Genomic DNA, 26,167 nt, shown 5'->3' on the forward strand with positions numbered 1-26,167 from the left:
CCGTGAGCCATGGCCACTGAGCCTGTGCTCCGGAGCCTGTGCTCCGCAAGGGGAGAGGCCACAACAGTGAGAGGCCCGCCTACAGCAAAAAAATAAAAAATAAAAATAAATAAATAAATAAATAAAAAATAAAAATAAACAAATGGGACCTAATGAAACTTAAAAGCTTTTGCACAACAAAGGAAACCATAAACAAGACGAAAAGACAACCCTCAGAATGGGAGAAAATATTTGCAAATGAATCAACGGACAAAGGATTAATATCCAAAATATATAAATAGCTCATGCAGCTCAATATTAAAGAAACAAACAACCCAATCCAAAAATGGGCAGAAGACCTAAATAGACATTTTTCCAAAGAAGATATGCAGATGGCCAAGAAGCCATACAGATGGCCAAGAAGTACATGAAAAGCTGCTCAATATCGCTAATTATTAGGGAAATGCAAATCAAAACTACAGTGAGGTATCACCTCACAGCAGTTAGAATGGGCATCATCAGAAAATCTATAAACCACAAATGCTGGAGAGGGTGAGGAGAAAAGGTAACCCTCTTGCACTGTTGGTGGGAATGTAAATTGATACAGCCACTATTGAGAACAGTATGGAGGTTCCTTAAAAACCTAAAAATAGAATTACCATATGACCCAGCAATCCCACTCCTGGGCATATACCCAGAGAAATCCATAGTTCAGAAGACATATGCACCCCAATGTTCATTGCAGCACTATTTACAATAGCCAGGTCATGGAAGCAACCTAAATGCCCATTGACAGTCAAATGGGTAAAGAAGATGTGGTACATATATATACAATGGAATATTACTCAGCCATAAAAAAGACCGAAACTGGGTCATTTGTAGAGACATGGATGCATCTAGAGACTGTATTACAGAATGAAGTTAGTCAGAAAGAGAAAAAGAAATATCGTATATTAACACATATATGTGGAACCTAGAAAATGGTACAGATGAACTGGTTTTCAGAGCAGGAATTGAGACACAGAAGTAGAGAAAAAACGTATGGACACCAAGGGGGAGGAAGTGGCGGGGGTGGGTTTTGTGGTGGTGGGATGAATTGGGAGATTGTGATTGACATGTATATACTGATGTGTATAAAATGGATGACTAATAAGAAAAATAAAAAATAAAAAATAAACATACAAAAAAAGATAAGACACAAATCAATGAAAATGAAACCAGAAAAACAATAAACAACAACAAAAAATGCATCTACAATCATTTGTATTATTTTTTAGAATCCACAGATAATAGAAAATAAAACTTGTGGTTACCAAAGGGGAGAAGGAAGTTGGAAGGGACAAATTAGGGTTATGGGATTAACAGATACAAGTTGCTATATATAAAATAGCTAAGCAACAAGGATATACTGTATAGCACAGGAAATTATACCCATTATCTTATAATAACCTAGAGTGGAATAAAATATACAAAAATACTGAGTCACTATGCTATATACCTGGACCTAACACAATAGCATAAATCAACTATACTTCAATAAAAAAGAATGTACAATCTCAGTTTTATATTGATTACAAGTTAAATGATAATATTTTAGAAATATATTATTAAAATTAAAAAAAACATTCTGGGTATTTTGCATGTCTAATTTTCCATGTGAACATTATAAACAGCTACTATAGGTATAAAACCAATTTTCCATTCATATTATTAAGTTCTATATTATTGGAATTTATATAGATTGACTTTTTATAATAGTCCCCTTGAAAAATTGACATTCTTTTTAGTCTTATTTGAGTTGTTGGATACTTTTCTTTCTTTCTTTCTTTCTTTCTTTCTTTCTTTCTTTCTTTCTTTCTTTCTTTCTTTCTTTCTTTATTAACATCTTTATTGGAGTATAATTGATTTACACTCGTGTGTTAGTTTCTGCTTTATAACAAAGTGAATCAGCTATATATATACATATATACCCATATCTCCTCCCTCTTGTGTCACCCTCTGACCCTCCCTACCCCACCCCTCTAGGTTGTCACAAAGCACCAAGCTGACCTCCCTGTGCTATGTGGCTGCTTCCCACTAGCTATCAGTTTTACATTTGGTAGTGTATATATGTCCATGCCACTCTCTCACTTCGTCCTAGTTTACCCTTCCCCTCCCCGTGTCCTGAAGTCCATTCTCCATGTCTGTATCTTTATTGTTGTCCTGCCCCTAGGTTCTTCAGAAGCTTTTTTTTTATAGATATCATATATATGTGTTAGCATATGGTATTTGTTTTTCTCTTTCTGACTTACTTCACTCTATATGACAGTATCTATGTCCATCCACCTCACTGCAAATAACTCAATTTTGTTTCTTTTTATGGCCAAGTAATATTCAATTGTATATATGCGCCACATCTTCTTTATCCATTAATCTGTCGATGGACACTTAGGTTGCTTCCATATCCTGGCTATTGTAAATAGAGCTGCAATGAACAATGTGGTACATGACTCTTTTTGCATTATGGTTTTCTCAGGGTATATGCCCAGTAGTGGAATTCGTGGGTCATATGGTAGTTCTATTTTTAGTTTTTTAAAGAACCTCCATACTGTTCTCCATAGTGCCTGTATCAATTTATATTCCCAGCAACAGTGCAAGAGGGTTCCCTTATCTCCACACCCTCTCCAACATTTTTTGTTTGTAGATTTTTTGATGATGGCCAGCCTGACCAGTGGGAGGTGATACCTCATTGTAGTTTTGATTTGCAGTTCTCTAATGATTAGTGATGTTGAGCATCCTTTCATGTGTTTGTTGGCAATCTGTATATCTTCTTTGGATAAATGTCTATTTAGGTTTTCTGCCCATTTTTGGATTGGGTTGTTTGTTTTTTTGATATTGAGCTGCATGAGTTGCTTGTAAATTTTGGAGATTAATCCTATATCAGTTGCTTCTTTTGCAAATATATTCTCCCTTTCTGAGGGTTATCTTTTCATCTTGTTTATGGTTTCCTTTGCTGTGCAAAAGCTTTTAAGTTTCATTAAGTCCCATTTGTTTATTTTTGTTTTTACTTCCATTTCTCTAAGAGGTGAGTCAAAAAGGATCTTGCTGTGATTTATGTCATAGAGTGTTCTGCCTATGTTTTCCTTTAAGAGTTTTATCATGTCTGGCCTTACATTTAGGTCTTTAATCCAGTTTGAGTTTATTTTTGTGTATGGTGTTAGGGAGTGTTCTAATTTCATTCTTTTACATGTAGCTGTCCAGTTTTCCCAGCATCACTGTGGAAGAGACTGTCTTTTCTCCATTATATATTCTTGCCTCCTTTATCAAAGAAAATGTGACCATATGTTTGTGGGTTTATCTCTGGGCTTTCTATCCTGTCCATTGATCTGTATTTCTGTTTTTGTGCCAGTACCATCCTGTCTTTTTTACTGTAGTTTGTAGTATACTCTGAAGTCAGGGAGCCTGATTCTTCAAGCTCCATTTTTCTTTCTCAAGATTGCTTTTGCTATTTGGGCTGTCTTGCGTTTCCATACAAATTGTGAAATTTTTTGTTCTAGTTCTGTGGAAAATGCCAGTGGTAGTTTGATAGGGATTGTTTTGAATATGTAGATTGCTTTGGGTAATATAGTCATTTTCACTATGTTGATTCTTCCAATCCAAGAACATGGTGTATCTCCCCATTTGTTTGTATCACCTTTAATTCCCTTCATCAGTGTCTTATAGTTTTCTGCACATAGGTCTTTTGTCTCCCTAGGTAGGTTTATTCCTAGGTATTTTATTCTTTTTTTGCAGTAGTAAATGGGAGTGTTTCTTTAATTTCTCTTTCAGATTTTTCATCATTAGTGTATAGGAATGCAAGAGATTTCTGGGCATTAATTTTGTATCCTACTACTGTATCAAATTCATTGATTACCTCTAGTAGTTTTGTGGTAGCATCTTAGGATTCTCTAGGTATAGTATCATGTCATCTGCAAACAGTGACAGTTTTACGTATTCTTTCTGATTTGGATTTCTTTTATTTCTTTTTCCTCTCTGATTGCTGTGGCTAAAACTTCAAAAACTAAGTTGAATAATAGTGGTGAGAGTGGGCAACCTTGTCTTGTTTCTGATCTTAGTGGAAATGGTTTCATGTTTTCACCATTGAGAACAATGTTGGCTATGGGTTTGTCATATATGGCCTTTATTATGTTAAGCTCCCTTTATGCCTCTTTCTGGAGGGTTTTTATCATAAGTCGGTGTTAACTTTTGTCAAAAGCGTTTTCTGCATCTATTTAGATGATCATATGGTTTTTCTCCTTCCATTTGTTAATATGGTTTATCACATTGATTGATTTGCATATATTGAAGAAACCTTGCATTCCTGGGATAAACCCCACTTGATCATGTTGTATGATCCTTTTAATGTGCTGTTGGATTCTCTTTGCTAGTATGTTGTTGAGGATTTTTGCATTATGTTCATCAGTGATATTGGCCTGTAGATTTCTTTCTTAGTGACATATTTTTCTGATCGAATCTGAATGAGATCCTTGCTGGGTATAATCTTGGTTGTAGGTTTTTCTCTTTCATCACTTTAAATATGTCCTGCCCCTCCCTTCTGGCTTGTAGTGTTTCTGCTGAAAGTTCAGCTGTTAACCTTATAAGGATTCCCTTGTATGTTATTTGTTGCTTTTCCCTTGCTGCTTTTAAAACTGTTTGTTTGTATTTAATTTTTATAGTTTGATTAATATGTGTCTTGGAAAGTTTCTCCTTGGGTTTATCCTGTATGGGACTCTCTGTGCTTCCTGGACTTGATTAACTATTTCCTTTCCCATATCAGGGAAGTTTTCAACTATAATCTCTTCAAATATTTTCTCAGTCCCTTTCTTTTTCTCTTCTTCTTCTGGGACCCATATAATTCAAATGTTGGTACGTTTAATGTTGTCCAAGAGGTCTCTGAGACTGTCCTCAATTCTTTTCATTATTTTTTCTTTATTCTGGTCTGTGGTAGTTATTTCCACTATTTTATCTTCCATGTCAATCATCCTTTCTTCTGCCTCAGTTATTCTGCTATTGATTCCTTCTGGAGAATTTTTAATTTCATTTATTGTGTTGTTCATCATTGTTTGTTTGCTCTTTAGTTCTTCTAGGTCCTTGTTAAATGTTTCTTGTATCTTCCCCATTCTAGTTCCATGATTTTGTATCATCTTTACTATCAGTACTCTGAATTCTTTTTCAGGCATACTGCCTATTTCCTCTTCATTTCTTTGGTCTGGTGGGTTTTACCTTGCTCCTTCATCTGCTGTGTATTTCTCTGCCTTCTCATTTTGCTTAACTTACTGTATTTGGCGTCTCCTTTTCACTGGCTGCAGGTTTGTAGTTCCCATTGCTTTTGGTGTTTGCCCCCAGTGGTTAAGGTTGGTTCAGTGGGTTGTGGAGGCTTCCTTGTGGAGGGGAGTGGTGCCTGTGTTCTGGTGGATGAGGCTCGATCTTGTCTTTTTGGTGGGCAGGACCATGTCCGGTGGTGTGTTTGGGGGTGTCTGTGAACTTTCTATGATTTTAGGCAGCCTCTCTGCTTATGGGTGCGGTTGTGTTCCTGTCTTGCCAGTTGTTTGGCGTAGGGTGTCCAGCAGTGTAGCTTGCTGGTTGTTGAGTGGAGCTGTGTCTTTGCGTTGAGATGGAGATCTCTGAGAGAGCTTTTGCTATTTGATATTATGTTGAGCCAGGAGGTCTCTGGTGGACCAGTGTCCTGAACTTGGCTCTCCCACCTCAGAGGCTTAGACCTGACACCCGGTTGTACCACCAAGACCCTGTCAGCTACACTGCTCAGAAGAAAAGGGAGGGGAAAAAAAAGAAAGAAAAAGGAAAAATTAATTAATTAATTAAATTTATTAAACTAAAAAACTCTTTAAAATTATTAAAATAAGAAAGTAATAAAAACCAAAAGCAAGCAAGAAAGAAGAGAGCAACCAAACCATAAAACAAATCCACCAATGATAACAAGGGCTAAAAACTATACTAAAAAGAAAAAAAAGGACACACAGAACCCTAGGACAAATGGTAAAAACAAATCTATGCAGAGAAAATCACACAAAGAAGCATACACATACACACTCACAAAAAGAGAAAAAGGAAAAAGTATATATATATATAAGAAAAAAAAAAGGAAGAGAGCCACCAAATCAATAAACAAATCTACCAATGATCATAAGCTCTAAATACTAAACTAAGGTAAAAATAAAACCAGAAACAAATTAGATGCAGAAAGCAAACTCCAAGTCTACAGTTAGTTCCAGCCTCCACTGCCTCAATTTCAGGATGATTCGTTGTCTATTCAGGTATTCCACAGATGCAGGGTACATCAAGTTGATTGTGGAGCTTTAATCCGCTGCTCCTGAGGCTGCTGAGAAAAATTTCCCTTTCTCTTCTTTGTTCACACAGCTCCTGGGGTTCAGCTTTGGATTTGACCCCGCCTCTGCATGTAGGTCACCAGAGGTGGTCTGTTCCCTGCCCAGACAGGACAGGGTTAAAGTATCAGCTGATTAGGGGTCTCTGGCTCACTCAGGCCAGGGGGAGGGAGGGGTACAGAATGTAGGTCGAGCCTGCAGCGGCAGAGGCTGGCATGATGTTGCAACAGCTGAGGCGTGCTGTGTATTCTCCTGTGGAAGTTGTCCCTGGATCACAGGACCCTGACAGTGGTGGGCCGCACAGGCTCCCGGGTGGGGAGGTGTAGATGGTGACCTGTGCTTGCACACAGGCTTCTTGGTGGCTGCAACAGCAGCCTTAGCATTTCATGCCCATCTCTGGTGTCCACAGTGATAGCCACGGCTTGCACCCATCTCTGGAGCTCGTTTAGGTGGTGCTCTGAATCCCCTCTCCTCGTGCACCCCAAAACAATAGTCTCTTACATCTTAGGCAGGTCCAGATCATTTCCCGGACTCCCTCCTGGCTAGCTGTGGCTCATTAGCCCCCTTCAGGCTGTGTTCACGCAGCCAACCCCAGTCCTCTCCCTGGAATCTGACCTCTGAAGCCCGAGTCTCAGCTCCCAGCACCCACACAGCCCAGCGGGTGAGCAGACAAGCCTCTCAGGCTGATGAGTGCTGGTCGGCAGCCATCCTCTGTGTGGGAATCTCTCCACTTTGCCCTCTGCACCCCTGGTGCTGCGCTCTCCTCCATGGCTCTGAAGCTTCCCCCGCGCCCAACCCCAGTCTCCACCAGGTAAGGGGCTTCGTAGTGTGTGGAAACTTTTCCTCCTTCACAGCTCCCTCCCAGAGGTGCAGGTCCTTTCCTATTCTTTTATCTCTGTTTTTTTATTTTTTCTTTTGTCCTACCCAGGTATGTGGGGAGTTTCTTGCCTTTTTGGTCTTCCACCAGCTTTCAGTAGGTGTTCTGTAGGAGTTGTTCCACATGTAGGTGTATTTTTGATGTATTTGTGGGGAAGAAGGTGATTTCCACGTCTTACTCCTCTGCCATCTTGAAGGTCCCTCCTGTCTCTTTAATTTGCAGATTCAGGTTATGTTTACAAAGGCCAGTATTTTCTGTGATTCTACTTTTGGTTCAGGGCCATAGCACTCTGAGTAAGAACCTGGAAAGAAAATGTAATCAACCACATAATTTGCTTTTGCCATCACATCTACAAATGCATTTAAATGTCCTCTTTTCTTTAAAGTGTTGTAGACCAAGACTTAAAATGTGTTTCAGGTTTAGCAAAAGGAATAATATCTGTTTTAATTATCACTCTGGATTTCAGGGATGTTATTAGCTATGGAAGATTGTAAGACATGCTTTTACATTATAACTTTTACCCAGTTTCAATCTGTGGCCAGAACTTTAATTTTATGAAAACTGGATAACCTTTTCTAAATAAAGCTGATATATAAAAATCCAGGCATAATAATACTCAATTGGATGTTATTCATTTTAGAAAATAATTTCTTTCCTTAAAAAGATACACACTCATATAAAAACACCCAATTGCATATACACCATGAGGTTCTTTTGCATAGCTGTTTTACTACACATGAAGTGTGGCTTTATTCACACACACAAAAATGTATTCACAGTCTTTCAGGAATATAATAATTTCATAGAACAAAACATTTATATTTATAACAAAGCAGAATAGCATGCTCATTTCATTCACAATTTGACATGCTTTTGAGCTCCACCTCCTCTCTTTTCTGCTTTTTTTTCTGATAGAAATATAAAAGCTAAAGAACTTGAGGAAGCTGTGGTTTAACCTGTTGGTTTGACTGCCAAGTAATCATTCTTTCTGGAAACTCTTTCCATCTATGCCTCCCACCAGTACAGCTGTGTTTATGATCCCACCCTTCTTGCCACAGTTGACTGATATAGGAATGGGTACCTTCCCCAAACTAAGGCCCTCCATCAGAAATTAGGAATTGTGACTACAAAATTTTAGCCTCAAACTACATGCTGCCTTCAGTGAAGGAGATGTAAATCCAGGAAGTATGAGCCCTTATGACCCACTTTGTGGATGAGAAACAGCAGAGACTGCTTTTTAGAAAGAAATACATCCAGAGAGGAACCACAAGGAACTCTCATGTCATCAGAGTCCTGTTTCCATTTTTTCCTTGAAGCCCAAATGTATCCTTTCCCTTTGGTCCAGGATACCTTTTAGCAAATTCCTTAATTTATTTGTTTATTTTTTATACTTCCCTCAAAGATTGTTCTTTGTAATCATAAGTGTCCTAATGAAAGAACTCAAATTTTATTGTTATTGATATATTAATCTTAGATATTAGCAAGAAAGTGTCAATGGAGACTCTTCAAAAAACTGAGAATAGAAGTACCATATGATCCAGCGATTCCACTTATGGGTATTTATCTGAAGGAAACAAAAACACTTACTTGAAAAGATATCTGCACCCTCAAGTTCACTGCAGCATTATTTAAAATAGCCAAGGTATGGAAACAACCTAGGTGTCCATAGATGGATGAATGGATAGAGAAAATGTGGTATGAGATATTATTCAACCATAAAAATGAAGGAAATCTTCCCATTTGCAACAACATGGATGGACCTTGAGGGTATTCTGCTAAGGGAAATAAGTCAGACAGAAAAAGACAAACGCCAGATAATGTCACTTAAAAGTGGAATCTAAAACAACAGCAACGAAAACCTGAACTCATAGATTCAGAGAAAAAATTGGTGGTTGCCAGAGGCGGGGTTTGGGAGGGTGGGAGAAATGGTGTGAAGGGGGTGAAAGGTACAGACTTCAGTTATAAAAGAAGTAAGTCCAGGGGATGTACTGTACAATATATTGAATATAGTTAATAATACTGTATTGTATAATTAAATGTTGCTAAGAGAGTAGATTGTAAAGGTCCTTGCCACAGGAAAAAAAAAAAAACAACTTTGCAGCTATATGAGGTGATGGTTGTTAATTGGACTTATTGTGGTGATCGTTTCATGGTATATACAAATACTGAATCATTATGTTGTACACCTGAAACTAATATAATGTTATATGTCAATTTAAAAAAAAGAATCAATGCCCTCCAGCCAAAGACCACCAGGAACACACCTATGATTGAACAAGTTGAATGTATTACTCTTTTTTTTTTTTTTTTTGGCAGTATGCAGGCCTCTCACTGTTGTGGCCTCTTCCATTGCGGAGCACAGGCTCCGGATGTGCAGGCTCAGTGGCCATGGTTCATGGGCCCAGCTGCTTCGCGGCATGTGGGATCTTCCCGGACCGTGGCACAAACCCGTGTCCCCTGCATCGGCAGGCGGACTCCCAACCACTGTGCCACCAGGGAAACCCCTGAATTTATTACTCTTAAGCGAGAGAGAACACACACCCTAGGGAAGCCAAAGGGTGTCTCAGTAACAAAGTGTTAGAAATAATCTATTACAGGATTTAGACTTTGGATGCCCTATTGGATCCTCAGACCTGACGATGGTTGTGCAGTTGCATTTAAGATGGGACAGTATACGTCAGCAAACAGGAACACAAGTAATCATCAGAAACAAAACGTTGTTTTTAGATATTAGCAATTACTTATTCTAAAGATTAAGGAAAGATTCAGTTCATTCTTTCAGCTTTACAAATGGCTAATATGTCAGCTTACAAAAAAAAAAACCTTTATTTTTTTTTAAATCTTAAAGCAATACTGCAGTAAAAATTAAACTGAATTAAAATTTTTTTTGCACCAAGAATTTTAAAAATTATGACAGCGATACACAGGGGTGTCATTAAATATTGGATGGGAATGACTGTTAGGGCTGATTTTTCAGGGTTTGGGGTCCTTTATGCATAAAGTACATGTCTATAAACATTGAAGCTATACCTACAGTAAATGTTTAACAGTGATCTGTGTTAGTGCACTTTGAAGAGAATGAGGGAAATGTGATTAGTAAGACATCATTTCTTCCCTCAAGGGACTCATAGAAGAGTAAATCTGCTTCACTCCACATTCTTTCCTATTTGTCCCTAAAACTATAGGTCTACAGCAAGATTTTCATAGAAACTCAATAAATGTGCATTATATACTACTTAATGATTATGATGATAAACATTTATTGTTCCTATTTCAAGGAACCAAGAATAATGTTGGAAAAATATTTTCCAGATATACAGGATGTTATATTTAGTGAGAGATCCTGGGAATACTTAACCCATAAAAAACATGGACTATTTATGGTATTCATTAAATAAAATACATTCATATGGCCAGGACCATGTCTATGTGGTTCTGAGGGTTCAGCAAAGTATTTAGGCAGTGCAAAGAACCTACTACTCATTTTCCTGAAAGAGAAATATTACAAAGGTCAATGTCTTTGCCTCAGAAATATTTGGAACCCTTCCATTGTGATTAAGAGCTAAAGGTCTTCATTAAAAGCTCTAACAGAAATTACAAAAAGAAGGTTTTTTGTTGAAGATACAAATCAAAATCATAACATTTTGGTTGCTTACAAAGTCCTTATATATCATATTTGCAAAATTTTCACAATATTTTTCTTTTGGTGAACCTCAGTTTCAGGTTCAGAGTGTGGATAGCTATAGTTGTCACTTGTAGGTGAGGATGTGCTCTAACTTGTAGAGGGTATATGGCCTTCAAGGAAGTATAGTAGGCTCTGCACAGAGCATAGTCCAAGCCTTGTCACTCGGCATCAGAGCAGACTTGGGGAAGCCCCTTTACTACTCAGGCCCATGGCATGGGTGAGGAAATAATATTGATGTCTAAATGTCTTTGATTCCTTTGCTTTAATTATGGATGGAGTGGTGAATTGATAGCCTTGAAAAGGGAAAATTATCACTGTGAAGGGTGATTACGGTAGCTGAAAATTACAGGCCAGTCAAATGTTCTTTGTATGACCAATGCCGTCGTTTTGTAAATTCTCTTAGAGTAGCATATGAGGAGGGGAATCTTGCTGTTTGTTCATCTAGTCTTTTAACATTTACTCATCACCTTCTATATGCCAGGCACTGGTCTGGGTGCTTGAGATCCAAAGATGAATAACACACACCCTTACCTCCAAGGAACTCATGATGCAATGGGAAAGACAGACAAAAATTAACAGAAGATGATAAAACCATTGACAAGTGTAATGAATGATGAGGATATTAATAGGTCTTAGCGGAGAAAGACTTTACCTGGCAAGGTGAGATAGGGATGAGCAGAGTAGGCTTCCTGGAGTAGTTAATATATGAACTGAACTTTATGAGGTCAGTTGAGATTAACCAAAGGAAAAAGAGGCAGAGACAGAATAGCGTGAGCAAAGTCATGGAAATAAGAAGCAATATGGCATGTGGAGAACCATGAGCAGTACGTAAGGAACATTTTTGCTTGTTTGTCTTGCTTGTTTTCATTGCAAATCATAGATTATGGGATTATACAATAATGAAACTTCCACTGCTCCTGCTAAGTAGAGAGAACACATAATTTTGTAACTCTAAAAGTGTTAGATGCCTCTAAGATTTCAAGACAAAGGTATGGGCACTGATCAGGGCTAAACTTTCCAGAAGATGCAATCACAGAGACAAATTTCCCTCTTAGGGCTGTGGTCCCCAACCTTTCTGGCACCACGGACCGGTTTCAGGGAAGACAATTTTTCCATGGACCAGGGTGCGGGGGATGGTTTCGGGATGATTCAAGAGCATTACATTTATTGTGCACTTTATTTCTATTATTATTACATTGTAACATATAATGAAATAATTATACAACTCACCATAATGCAGAATCAGTGAGAGCCCTGAGCTTGTTTTCCTGCAACTAGATAGTCCCACCTGGGGGTGATGGGAGACAGTGACAGCCAAAGTGTGTTGTTTATGTTCAGTCTACTCCCCAATCTCTTTTTGGTCGCTGTCGCTGCAGAAAAGCCTGCTTCACAGAGATAGGGTGTTGGGAATGGAAGCAGGCTTTTCAGTGCTTTTGTGGCAATTTCAGGATATTCTGCCTTGACTTTAATCCAGAACATGTGGAGATTTGAAGTTGTCTCAAAGATACTTTTAAGGCCACCGTCATTTGTGATCTCAAGCAGTTGATCCTCTTCTAGCACAGACAAAGTTGATTCACTTGGTTTATTCACAAATGGGTTGTGGATCCATTCCTTCCCAGTTCGGGGGTCTTTTGTGGTTAGGAAGTAATGCTCAAACTCTTCTGAAAGCTGAGATAGATGATCATGCACCAGCTGGGAGAAAGAAGGCCCTGGCTCAGTCTCTTTCAAAATATTTGCTAATATTTGAAACGCGTCAAAAATCCCAATATTCACTTGTCACCCCCATAATTCCAGTTTGGATTGAATGCAGCCACTTTATCTGTTGACTTGAACACAGTTGTTGTTCTCCCCTGAAGTGACATATTGAGTTTGTTGAGCAGGTTGAATATGTCACACAAGTAAGCGAGTTTTGTGACCCATTCTGTGTCACTGAAATGTGCTGCCAGTGGTGACTGTTTTTCTAAAGAAATCTCTGGAGTAGCTCTTGTAACTCAAAAACTCTGGCCAGTGATCTTCCTTTAGAAAGCCATCTCACTTCTGTGTGTAAGAGAAGATGTGTTGCTCTGCGTCTATCTCCTCACAGAGCTGCACAAACAGACGTGAGTTAAGGGCATGTACCTTAATGTGGTTGATAATTTTAATCACATCCTGTGAAATGTTGGTAAATTCAGGTGACATTTTTTGACTAGCCAGCATTTCTCTATGGATGACACAGTGCATAGACTCACATTCAGAAACAACCTCTTTGACCCGAGTAGTGAAACCAAAAAGCCATTCAGTCATGGCAGCCGCTCCGTGTGTGCATATACCGACACAAAATGACCAATTCAGTTTTCCTGATATGTAACCATTCAAAGACTTGAATAGTTCTACACCTGTGGTGTTAGTTGGCAACAAAAGTGCATATAACATCCTCATGCACATCCTCCTGAAAAATATATCACACAAAAGCAAGCATTGTTGCCTTGTTGTCAACATTGGTAGACTTGTCAACTTAGATTGCATACCATGGTGACTCATTAATCCTCTCTAACAATTGTGCCTCAATATTCTCTGCTGTTTCATCAATTCATTTAGTTATGGTGCTAGCTGAAAGAGGAACATGTGCCACCTTTTGAACTGCAACCTCTCCTAAAAGTTCCTGACAAATGTCCTTAGCAGCACGCAGGATCAACTCTTCACCAATAGTAAAGGGCTTCTTAGCTTTAGCAATGCGGTTAGCCACTAAGAATGATGCTCTCAGTGCAGACACATTAGATGAAGTGGTGGCCTTCAGTAATTACTTCTGTTCTTCCTGTTCACGTTTTTTTCTTTTGAAAAATTCCAAAGCCTTGTCTTTTAATGCAGGGTGCTTGGTCTCCATGTGGCGAAGCAGTTTTCAAGGTTTCATGGCTTTGTTGGATAGCCAGTTGCCACATATTATACAAAGTGGGCTTGGAGAATGTGAATCACCTGTTGCAATGAACCTGTAATTTAAGTAGGACTCCTGGTATTTTCTTTTAAATGCAGCTTTCTTTTTGTTGGCAGTCTTAGAGTCTTCTACTCTTTCACCATTGGGTCTTTCCCCTTTCCAAAGAAGCTCTCTAACGACGTTTGTTTTTTACTCTTTTTGGCTAGGGTTAGCTTGTGGGCTTACCAAAACTGTGACTGAGACAAGTGCGCAGTGAGGGAAAGAGAGGCAAAGAGAAGTGGTAAATAAAATAATGGGAGGGCCACACGCAGACTAAAGTAAGTGTCGGATTCTGACTTATACCCTGCCACCATATGCAGCTGTACAATTGAAGTACATCAAGTCACTTGCCACTATAATGCCTGCCACCAGATGCAGCTTAATTGTCACTTGCCACTCACTGATAGGGTTTTTGTTGTTGTTGTTGTTGTTGTTGTTGTTTGGCTTTCTTGGGTCTTCGTTGCTGTGGGCAGGCTTTCTCTAGTTGCGGTGAGCAGGGGCTACTCTTCATTGCGGTGCACGGGCTTCTCATTGTGGAGGCTTATCTTGTTGTGGAGCATGGGCTGTAGGCGTGCAGGCTTCAGTAGTTGTGGCTCATGGACTCTAGAGCGCAGGTCAGTAGTTGTGGTGCACGGGCTTCTTTGCTCCGTGGCATGTGGGATCTTCCCAGACCAGGGTTCAAACACGTGTCCCCTGCATTGGCAGGCAGATTCTTAACCACTGCACCACCGGGGAAGTCCCACAGATAGGGTTTTGACATGAGTCTGCAAGCAACTGATTTATTATGGTCTCTGTGCAGTCAAACCTCTCTGCTAATGATAATCTGTATTTGCAGCCACTCGCCAGTGCTAGCACCACCGCTTCAGGTCTACCTCAGATCATCAGGCATTAGATTCTCATAAGGAGAGCACAACCTAGATCCCTGGCATGCAGTTCACAGTAGGGTTCACGCTCCTATGAGAATCTAATGCCACCGCTGATCTGACAGGAGGCGGAGCTCAAGCAGTAACACGAGTGATGGGAAGCAGCTGTAAATAAAGATGAAGCTTTGCTCGCCTGCTGCTCACTTCCTGCTGTGTGGCCCAGGTCCTAACAGGCCATGGAACGGTATCGGTCTGTGGCCCAGGGGTTGGGGATCCCTGTCTTAGGGTATAAGATACTGTTGCATCTCTTAACTAGTTTCACATTTTTTCAAAGAAAAAACCAAAGCCAAACAAAATACCCTGCTTGTTACTCTGACGTCCTCAGTATAAAGATAAATGAAATTAGAACACACCCTAACACCATACACAAAAATAAACTCAAAATGGATTAAACACTTAAATGTAAAGCCAGACACTGTTAAACTCTTAGAGGAAAACATAAGCAGAAAACTACATGACATAAATCACAGCAAGATCCTTTTTGACCCACCTCCTAGAGAAATGGAAATAAAAACAAAAATAAGCAAATGGGACCTAATGAAACTTAAAAGCTTTTGCACAGTAAAGGAAACCATAAACAAGACGAAAAGACAACCCTCAGAATGGGAAAAAAATATTTGCAAATGAAGCAACTGACAAAGGATTAATCTCCAAAATTTACAAGCAGCTCATGCAGCTAAATATCAAAAAAAACAAAACAACCCAATCCAAAAATGGGCAGAAGACCTAAATAGACATTTCTCCAAAGAAGATATACAGATTGCCAACAAACACATGAAAGAATTCTCAACATCATAATCATTAGAGAAATGCAAATCAAAACTACAATGAGATATCATCTCACACCAGTCAGAATGGCCATCATCAAAAAATCTAGAAACAAGAAATGCTGGAGAGGGTGTGGAGAAAAGGGAACCCTCTTGCACTGTTGGTGGGAATGTAAATTGATACAGCCACTATGGAGAACAGTATGGAGATTCCTTAAAATACTAAAAATAGAACTACCACATGACCCAGCAATCCCACTACTGGGCATATACCCTGAGTAAACCATAATTCAAAAAGAGTCATGTACCACATTGTTCATTGCAGCTCTATTTACAATAGCCAGGACATGGAAGCAACCTAAGTGACCATCAACAGATGAATGGATAAAGAAGATGTGGCACATATATACAATGAAATATTACTCAGCCATAAAAAGAAATGAAATTGAGTTATTTGTAGTGAGGTGGATGGACCTAGAGTCTGTCATACAGAGTGAAGTAAGTCAGAAAGAGAAAAACAAATACCATATGCTAACACATATATATGGAATCTAAGAAAAAATAATGGTCATGAAGAACCTAGGGGCAAGACGGGAATAAAGACACAGACTTACTAGAGAATGGACTTGAGGATATGGAAAGGGGGAAGGGTAAGCTGGGACAAAATGAGGGAGTGGCATGAACATATAAATACTACCAAATGTAAAATAGATAGCTAGTGGGAAGCAGCCATATAGCACAAGGAGATCAGCTCGGTGCTTTGTGACCGCCTAGAGGGGTGGGATAGGGAGGGTGGGAGGGAGGGAGATGCAAGAGAGAAGAGATATGGGGATATATGTATATGTATAACTGTGTCACTTTGTTATAAAGCAGAAACTATCTACCGTTGTAAAGCAATTATACCCCAATAAAGATGTTAAAAAAAAGATAAATGGAACTCTGAAGTGTTCTGGATATATACATTTGTACACGAAAATTTTAGCAGATCTGCCCACTTATTTATTAAACATAAAGCTGAGCAATTGGGAGAAAGGGGAAATTCCTTCCTACACCCCTCCTGGCCATAAAGTCATTTGAATCAATTCTCAACATGACTATGATAACATTTCTCTTTCAATCTTTTGGTTCCATGAGATGCTGGAATTTTTTTTCTCCCTTTCTCTATCTCTGCCTCTCTCAACTGGGAGTTAAGGTCTTGCTGTCATAGATGCATAATAGATGAGTATGGTGAACTGGATGTACATTTGGCAATAAAGTAATAATTCATAATGTGTTAAAACCATACATATATTGGGTGATCACACAAAAATAAAACCACTATAATGATACTGACAAGCAATCACATTGGCTCTTTTACAGTGAACTGAGACCATGACTGTGACAGAAATATCAAAAACTAGGCCAGGAAAATAAGTTTCTTTTTTCCTGAATTAAATGTAATTTCAAATTAGACTGCTTTGTATTTCTTTCTGTTCGGGAAAGCGTGGGGGGAGAGGGAGAAAGAGAGAGGGAGAGAGAAGAAAATTTTTTAAAAAACACTTTTCTGAAGGTATTTTAAAATCACTTTTCACATTAAGAAAAAATTATAGTCCTGGAACCAATATTTGCCTCTCTTCAAAAGAGTGGAAATTTTCCAGTGGCTGCTCATATGTTTTCCCCAAATAGATGCTCAAATGTGAAAAACGAGCAGGGTGCCTGGTGATAGCTAATAAGATTTAGGTACCTGGAATTCTACATTGGTCAAGTAACACTACATACACATTTGAAAAACTGAGTTTCCCCTTTTATAAAAGGGAAGACCATGCCTCAAGATAACTTAGGCTGTAAGTAATAAGTTAAGCACAACATTCTCCAACATCTGTGTTCTTATGAATGGTTTCCCCTCCTTCCTTCCCTCAGAGCTTCCTTTAGGATCTAGGTGAATCCATCCTCTCAAATGCATTTAAATCAACGGCAGTTGTAAAGGAACAGTTATAAAAGAATACATGTTAGATTCAGTACTTGAAGTTAATATTTTTAAAATGCATGCATATTGAAATTGATGTTGGGTGTAACTTTTCATAAGTTTTAGGACATTATTGTCAAGCTTGATGATCAAGTTTATTTTGAAATTAATTTTGAACTATTCGGCTTTAAGCAACTAGAATTATTTGGCCATTGTTAATATCACTCGTTTGCCAGGTCTCAGGTGGGTAGGCTACAACTGTACCCAGTCTCCAAGAGAGGTAGAAATGGAATCTCAGTTCATACAAAATTTCATTCATGCAGCCCTGATACAGCTTACTAAGTATATGTAACTATTTACATTTGCAGTTTTATGTAGAAATGAATTACGCTGAAAGCCAAATTAAACAGAAATGAACATCTAAGGTAAATCAGCTCCTCTTCCTGAATCTCCCATTTCTGCTCATATTTTCACCATTCCATTCATTCCTAATGCTCCTGGACTGTAAACTTTGAGTCCTCTTTATTTTTCCACTTGCCAACCCCAGACCTAGTCACAAGGTCCTAGAACAAGTCTAATTTTGTTCTAATTCACTTGTACACTGAACTAGCTCAGGGCCTTATCCTTTCAATCTTGGATCACAACCCAGTAGAAATGTTGGCTGCCCTGCTTTCCTTTTGACCAGCCTATGGCTCACCACACACATTGCCAAAGGTGATGGTCAAGGGAAGTTCTGTTGTGTAAATGAATCTTGAGTGTCTTGAAAATAGTGGAAAGACCTTTCAGTCAAAGAAAATAGTATTATAAAGACACAGTACTATAACAACACAAATTTGTTGCCAAAAACTGACAACCAATTTGGGTTGGCTTGAGAGTAGTTACAGGGACTGGATGGGGAAAACCAGAAATGAGACAGGTATCATCTTATAAAGTATTGGTTATGCCATGCTAAGAATTGTGCTGGAAACATAGTGGGCACTCAATAAACATTCATTAAATGAATAAATCAATGAATCACTTTATCCACTACTAGTATATTAAATCATTATGTTTAAACATTTCATATTTAATAATTAACAAGTTTGTACCTTGGCTCACTGAAGAAAAACAATGTATTCACGCTCTGTTTTCAATACTTCATATGTGGCTGATCTTTAATCTGTTATTAAAACAATTAGAAACATTCCTACTCTTATGAGTGCTAAGTGTTGAGTTCTTAAGGTTAACATATATAAATAGATGTTCGTATATATATATATATATGTGTGTTTTTCTTTTTCTCTTTTTTCAGGGTCAGACATTGTTCAATGGTTAATAAAGAACTTAACCATAGAAGATCCAGGTAAATAAATAATTTTCCCATCGATAAAAGTATTTTCTTTGTGGTTTTAAGAAATATGTTTTCTCAGGGCTAACATGACAAGCAAGCAAGCCTGAAAAATTATAATTACATTTCAACTATGTTTTTCCCATTTATACAGATTTTACGGTAGTCAATGTATATTTAACTAAATTTTATTTAGTTTACTTTAAAATTTTTTCAATATATAATGTCCTATTTTATAACATTTGATTCAGGTGATTAGTGACTGCTAGAATGGATGAGCAGTACACATGTCCATAATTAATTATACATATAATTTATAGCAAGTGATTATGAAATAATGAAATTTCTCTTCTGAAAACACATAGAACTAAGTCTCCTTAATTTATAATTTTTCCTTAACTCCATTTTTGCGTGAGGTTTGAAAACAATGTTATTTGTAATTCCAATTTTTTATCATGCCTATGTTATGTTTTTAATACCCTTATTGCAGCCATGGACTCATTTACTGTGGTGGACATTTTGTGTATTCTGCAATGCAAAACCAATGTCCACAATTTGAGAACAGTTTCTACCAGCGCACTTCTTCATTGCCTAGAACATACTCTGAATTGTGAGGAATTTAATTAATGACTTAAAAAAAATATCGTGTAAGAGCCTTCATGTGTGGTAAATATTTCACATCACTGAAATAAAAATGAAATTATTTTGTTTAGAGAAGATGCTGAAAAAAACAAAAGTAAATAACATAAAAATTGGGATTACAGTGACAGAATGACATAATAGAGAAAGATGGCAATACACTAAGAGACACTATTCCTTCAATTAAAAAAAAATTGATAAAAAAAAAATTTACTCCTGCTTCTGGTGATTACCACCTTAGAATGGTTTAGAAATAATAGTACATGGAGATGCAAAGTTTTTATTTTTACTCATTTTGAGCTAACTTTATAAGGCCGTGCCACCAGAAAATATACTTCTAATTCTGTACAAAATGTCTATGTACATCCCCTGATCACTTGGTATATGATCTTTTAAAATACTTATTCTATCAAGTTAAACAGGAATAAAACAAGTAAGTAAAGATGAAGCAGCTACTGCCAGCATCAAATTATTACTAGGTGAAAAAAGGAGATAATTATTGGGAAAGGAAGCCACGGTCTTGACAGTTTTACCTTTCAGCCTCAGCTCAGTGCCATTCCTGACTTTATAAACTGTAGCACCAGACAAAAGACTCCAGTGCTAAGAAAACACTGGCACAGTCACAGAAAACCAGGGAACTACTGATTTTCAAAGAATATCATTTCTCAAAAGGTGAAGTAGATACAAAAGAGTAGTTCTTTTGCAAATTAAGACTGAAAGTGTACTTCAGTAATAGTCTGAGAAGCAGGGAAAATATACAGGTAGAATATGCTGGTAAGAAACATTCATTGTTTATAATTTATACAAGAAATATCATTTTAGCTATAATGTATATGAAAAACTGATTTTATTTGCTTGTTCAACAGTTTAAGGAAGTTGTAAAGCTTCATTAGAAGGTATATAAAAAGATAAAATCAATTATATCTGGGAAAGAACATTCATGATTTTTGGTCATATTTATGACAGGCTGAAAAATTAGTTTTTGGTTGGTTGGTATGGAGTGAAAAATTCTGTGCTGGATTTTAAGAAGCACTGATGATTGTTCTGAAGATATAACAGATTTTGCACACAGAAAATGAATCAATCTGGGAGATGATTCTAGTTAAATCTGATCAGGAATGTAGCTGACATCTACTTTGGTGGTTGCATGATTAATTTAATCATACCATTTTAGAACTGTTCATGAAGAGATATGTAGTTATTATAAAGCTAGGTCTAATTTAACTTCATAAATTATCTGAAGATATTTAAAAATAAAAGAGAAACCCATGCCAGTCTTCTATGTTGTGCTTATTTGGTGGTCAAGTGGTTGTCTGAAGAACTCTAGGGATTATTTGAAGTTCTAGATCAATAATTTGTTGAAAGAGAATTTTGTGGCAAGTAGGAAGAAAAGACTAATGCTTTGGTATGGGAGCAGGTTCTGGTGATCCATTTAGAGATGGGGAGAGGGTTGCATGATCGTCAGGGACTTCTGAGGGAAGGGGGTTGCGTAATCCAACACCAGTATATATTTACATATACATACCAAATTTTCCTTTTACATTCATTCAACGATGGACAGTTAGGTTGCTTCCATATCCTGGCTATTGTAAATGATGCTGCAATGAACATTGGGGTGCAAATATCTTTCTGAGTTAGTGTTTTTGTTTCCTTTTGATAAATTCCCACAAGGGGAATTGCTGAATCATATGGTAGTTCTAATTTTAATTTTTTGAGGAACTTCCATAATGTTTTTCATAGTGTCTGCATCAGTTAACACCAACAGTATACAATGGTTTCCTTTTCTCCACAACCTTGCCAACATTTGTTGTTTATTATCTTTTTGCTAATAGCCATTCTGACCGGTGTGAGGTGATATCTCATTGTGCTTTTGATTTACATTTCCCTGATGATTGGTGATGTTGAGCATCTTTTTCAAGTACCTGTTGTGGACATCTGTATGTCTTCTTGGAAAAATGACTATTCAGATCATCTGCCCATTTTTAATCAGATTTTTTTATTGAATTCTTTATATATTTTGAATATTAACACTTACCAGATATATGATTTGCAAATATCTTCTCCCATTTAGTAGGTTGCCTTTTCATTTTGATGATGGTTTCCTTCACTGTGCAAAAGATTTTTAGTTTGATCTAGTCCCATTTGTTTATTTTTGCTTTTGTGTCCCTTGCCTTTGGGGTCAAATCCACCTAAACATCACTGAGATCTATGTCAGTGAGTTCACCACCTATGTTTTCTTCTAGGAATTTTATGATTTCTGGTCTTACACTCAAGTCTTTAATCCATTTTGAATTAGTTTTTATGTATGGTATAAGATAGTGATCTAGTTTTGCTCTTTCACATGTGGCTGTCTAGTTTCTCCAACACCATTTATGACATTTCATGACACTAAGATAATGTCATTTCTTTCTTTTATGTTTTTGGCTCCTTGGTAGTAAATTAATTGACCATATATTTGTGGGTTTATTTATGGACTGTCAATTCTGTTCCATTGATCTGTGTGTCTGTTTTTGTGTCAATACCATACTTTTTTTTTTTTTTTTTTGAGGTACACGGGCCTCTCACTGTTGTGGCCTCTCCCGCCATGGAGCACAGGCTCCGGACGCACAGGCTCAGCGGCCATGGCTCACGGGCCCAGCCGCTCCACGGCATGTGGGATCTTCCCAGACCGGGGCACGAACTCATGTCCCCTGCATCGGCAGGCGGACTCTCAACCACTGTGCCACCAGGGAAACCCCTGTTTTGATTAATATAGCTTTGTAGTATAGTTTGAAATCAGGATGCTTGATACCTCAGGTTTTGTTCATTGTTCTCAAGCTTGTTTTTACTATTTGGGATCATTTGTGGTTCCATACAAATTTTAGAATTATTTGTTCTAGTTCTACAAAATATGTCTTTGGAATTTTGATAGGGATTTCATTGAATCTGTAGATTGCTTTTGCTATTCGGGGCATTTTAACAATATTAATTCTTCCAATTCATGAACATGGAATATCTTTCCATTTATTTGTGTCTTCAGTTTCTTTCTTCAGTGTCTTATGGTTCTCAGTGTACAGGTATTTCACTTCCTTGGTTAAATTTATTCCTATGTATTTTAATCTTTTTCATGCAATTGAAAATGGGATTGTTTTCTTCATTTATCTTTCTGATAGTTTGTTAGTAGTGTATAGAAACACAACAGATTTCTGTATATTAATTCTTTATCCTGAAACTTTACAGAATTCATTTATTAGTTCTAATAGTTTTTTGGTGTAGTCTTAGGATTTTCTATATATAGTATCATGTAAACTGAAAACAGTGAGAGTTTTACTTCTTCCTATCCAATTTGGATGCCTTTTATTTCTTTTTCTTGCCTAACTGCTGTGGCTAGGACTTCAATACAATGTTGAATAAAAGTGGCAAGAGTAGACATCCTTGTCTTGTTCCTGATCTCAGAGGAAAAGTTTTCAGCTTTTCTCTGTTCAGTATGATGTTAATTGTGGGTTTGTCATATATTACCTTTATTATGTTGAGGTACATTCCCTGAATACCCCCTTACTTGAGCATTTTTGCATAAACTGATGTTGAATTTTGTCAAATCCTTTTCTGCAACTATCAGGATGATCAATCATATGATTTTCTATTTTCACCAAGGATTTTGGATTGTAACTTTCTTTCTTGTAATGCCCTTGTCTGATTTTGGTATCGGGGTAATGCCAGCTTTATGAAATGTGTTTGGAGGGTTTCCTTTCTCTTCAGTTCTTTGGAAGAATTTAAGAAGGATCAATATTAAATTTTTGAATGTTTTGTAGAATTCACCAGTAAAATCTACTGGTCGTGGGCTTTTGTTTGTTGGGAGATTTTTAAATTACTGTTTTAATTTCCCTACTAGTAATCAGTCTATTAAGATTTTCTATTTCTTCCTGATTCAGTCTTAGAAGATTGTATATTTCTAAAAATTTATCCATTTCTTCTAGACTGTCCAATTTGTTTGCATATACTTGTTTGTAGCAGTTCTTATGATTCTTTATTTTTCTGTGGTATCAGTTTTAAATTCTTTTTAATCTCTGATTTTACTTGTTTGAGTCCTCTTTCTTTCTTGCTTAGTCTAGCTACTTTGTTGATTTTATCTTTTAAAAAAACAGCTCCTTGTTTCATTGGTATTTTCTATGTTTTTTTATCTCTACTTCATTTATTTCCACTCTGATCTTTATTATTTCATGTATTCTACTAATTTTACCTTTGTTCTTTTTATAGTTCCTTTAGGTGTAAAGTCAGATTGTTTATTTGAGATATTATTGTTATGAGGTAGGAGTGTATTGCTATGAAATTCTCTCTTTGAACTGATCTTCTGCATCCCATAGACTTTGCTATGTCATAGTTATGTTCTCATTTATCTTTAGGTATTTTTTTCTTCTTCTGATTTCTTTGATTATCCATTGATACTTTGGTATCAATATTATTTAATTATAGATTTTATTTAATCTCCATTTTTTGAGTTTTTTCTCTTTATTTCCTTGTGATTGTTTTCTAGTTTCATACAATTATGGTAAAAGAAAATACTTGACATAATTTCAATCTTCTTGCATTACTTGAGACTTGCTTTGCAAGCTAACATGTGATCTATCCTGGATATTGTTCCATATGCACTTGAGAAGAATATGTATTCTGCTGCTTTGAGATGAAACATATGTATCCGAATGTATATATCTCTTAAGTATATGATGTAAATGTGTCATTTACGTCCACTGTTTCCTTATTTTGTCTAGATGATCTATGCATTAATTTAAGTAGTGTTTTAAAGTCCCCTACTATTGTTGTATTGCTTTCAATTTTTCAACTTAAGTCCATTAATATTTGCTTTATATATCTTGGTGCTCCTCTGTTGGGTTCATATACATTTATAAAGGTTATATCTTCTTGCTGAATTGACCTCTTTATCCTTATGTAATGTTCTTCTTTGTCTTTTATTATAGTCTTTGTTTAAAGTCTATTTTGTCTGATATGAGTATAGCTACTCTTGCTTTCTTTTCATTTCCATATGCATGGAATATCTTTTTCCATCCATTCACTGTAAGTCTATGTGTGTCCTTTCTTCTGAAGGAGTCTCTTGTAGGCAACAAGATGGGTCTTGCATTTTAATCCATTCAGCTAGTCTGTGTCTTTTGATTATTGAATTTAGTCCATTTACATGTAAAGTAAGTAGTGATAATCATGTATTTTGCCATTTTGTTTATTGTTTACTGGCTGTTCTTATAGTTACTCTCAGTTCTTCCCTTTTCCTCTTTATCTCTTCCCTTGTGTTTTGTTGATTTTCTTTAGTATTATATTGAGATTCTTTTTCTCATTTTCTTTTGTATTTACTACAAGTCTTTTTCTTATAGTTATTATGAGGTTCACACATGACAGCCTGTTTAAATGGTAGACTGTTTTAAATTGGTAGCAACTTAAATGTGAACACATTCCAAACGTTTATCTTTTTACTCCTCCACCCCCCTACCCTGGGCAAACGTTTTACTCATGATAACACATTTTACATTATTTATTTTATGCATCCTTTAATTAATTATTATAATTTTAGTTATTTTTACTTGTCTTTTAATCACTATGCTTGCTTTATAATGTTTGATCAACTTCCTGTAGTATATATTTATCTTTACTGGTGAAATTTTTACTTTCATATGTTTCTTATTATTAATTAGTGCCTTTTCTTTTCACCTTAAATACGTCTTTATAATATTTCTCGTAGGGATGGTTTAGTGGTGATGAACTCCTTCTGCTTTAGTCTATCTGGGAAAATCTTGACCTCTCTTTCAATTCTGCATGATATTCTTGGTTGGAAGTATTTTCCCTGAAGCACTCTGAATATGTCATCTACCCCCTTCTGGCCTGTAGTTTCTGCTGAAAAATCTGTGATAGCCTTATGTGGTTTCTTTTCATATGTAACAAGTTGTTATTCTCTTGCTGCTTTTAGGATACTCTTTTTATCCTTAAATTTTACAATTTTAATTATAATGTGTCTTGATGTGTGTCTCTTTGAGTTCATCTTATTTGGAACTCTCTGGGCTTCCTGGACCTGGATGTCTGTTACTTTTCCCAGATTAGGGAAGTTTTCAGCTACTGTTTCTTCAAATAATTTTGCTGGCTCTTTCTCTCTTCTCATTCTAGGACCTCTATAATGCATTTCATTTGATGTTGTTCCAAAGTTCTATTAAGATTTCTTCACTTTGTAAAATTCTTTTTTCATTTTTCTACTCTTGTCTGTGTTAGTTCCATTGTTTTGTCTTTCAGCTCACCAAATCGTTCTTCTACATCATGCAGTCTGCTGTTGAAACCATCTAGTGTATTTTTAGTTATGTCATAACTTCTATTTGGTACTTTTTAATATTTTCTGTCTCTTTGTTGATCTTCTCACTGTGTTTATTCATTCTGCTCCCAAGTTCAGTGAGCATCTTTATGACCATTATTTTCAGGTCTTTATCAGGTAGATTGCTTATCTCCATTTCATTTAATTCTTTTTCTGAAGTTTTTTCTTGCTCTTTCTATTGGGACATACTCCTCTATCTCCTTATTTTGCCTAGTTCTCCTTGTTTGTTTCTATTAATAGGTATATCAGCTATCTCTCCCAGTCTTGAAGAAGTGGCCTTATTTAGGTGATGTCTCCTGGGACTCAGAAGCACAATTCTGCCTGGCCACTAGATCCAGGAGTTCAAGGGGTCTCCCCTATGTGTGCT

General features: G+C 36.9%; 1 protein-coding gene across 1 annotated transcript in view; it reads left to right on the plus strand.

The window, feature by feature from the left end:
- RGS7 (regulator of G protein signaling 7) overlaps positions 1-26,167 on the plus strand; it is a gene marked incomplete at both ends in the record, with an annotated part of 646,678 nt that overhangs the window by 431,648 nt on the left and 188,863 nt on the right. The window contains one exon of the mRNA XM_079698482.1: positions 18,780-18,830. Coding sequence (XP_079554608.1) covers positions 18,780-18,830 — 51 coding nt within the window. The remainder of the gene's footprint in view (positions 1-18,779; positions 18,831-26,167) is intronic.

The sequence above is a fragment of the Hyperoodon ampullatus genome (assembly GCF_949752795.1).
Source record: "Hyperoodon ampullatus genome assembly, chromosome: 2".
Taxonomy (NCBI): domain Eukaryota; kingdom Metazoa; phylum Chordata; class Mammalia; order Artiodactyla; family Ziphiidae; genus Hyperoodon; species Hyperoodon ampullatus.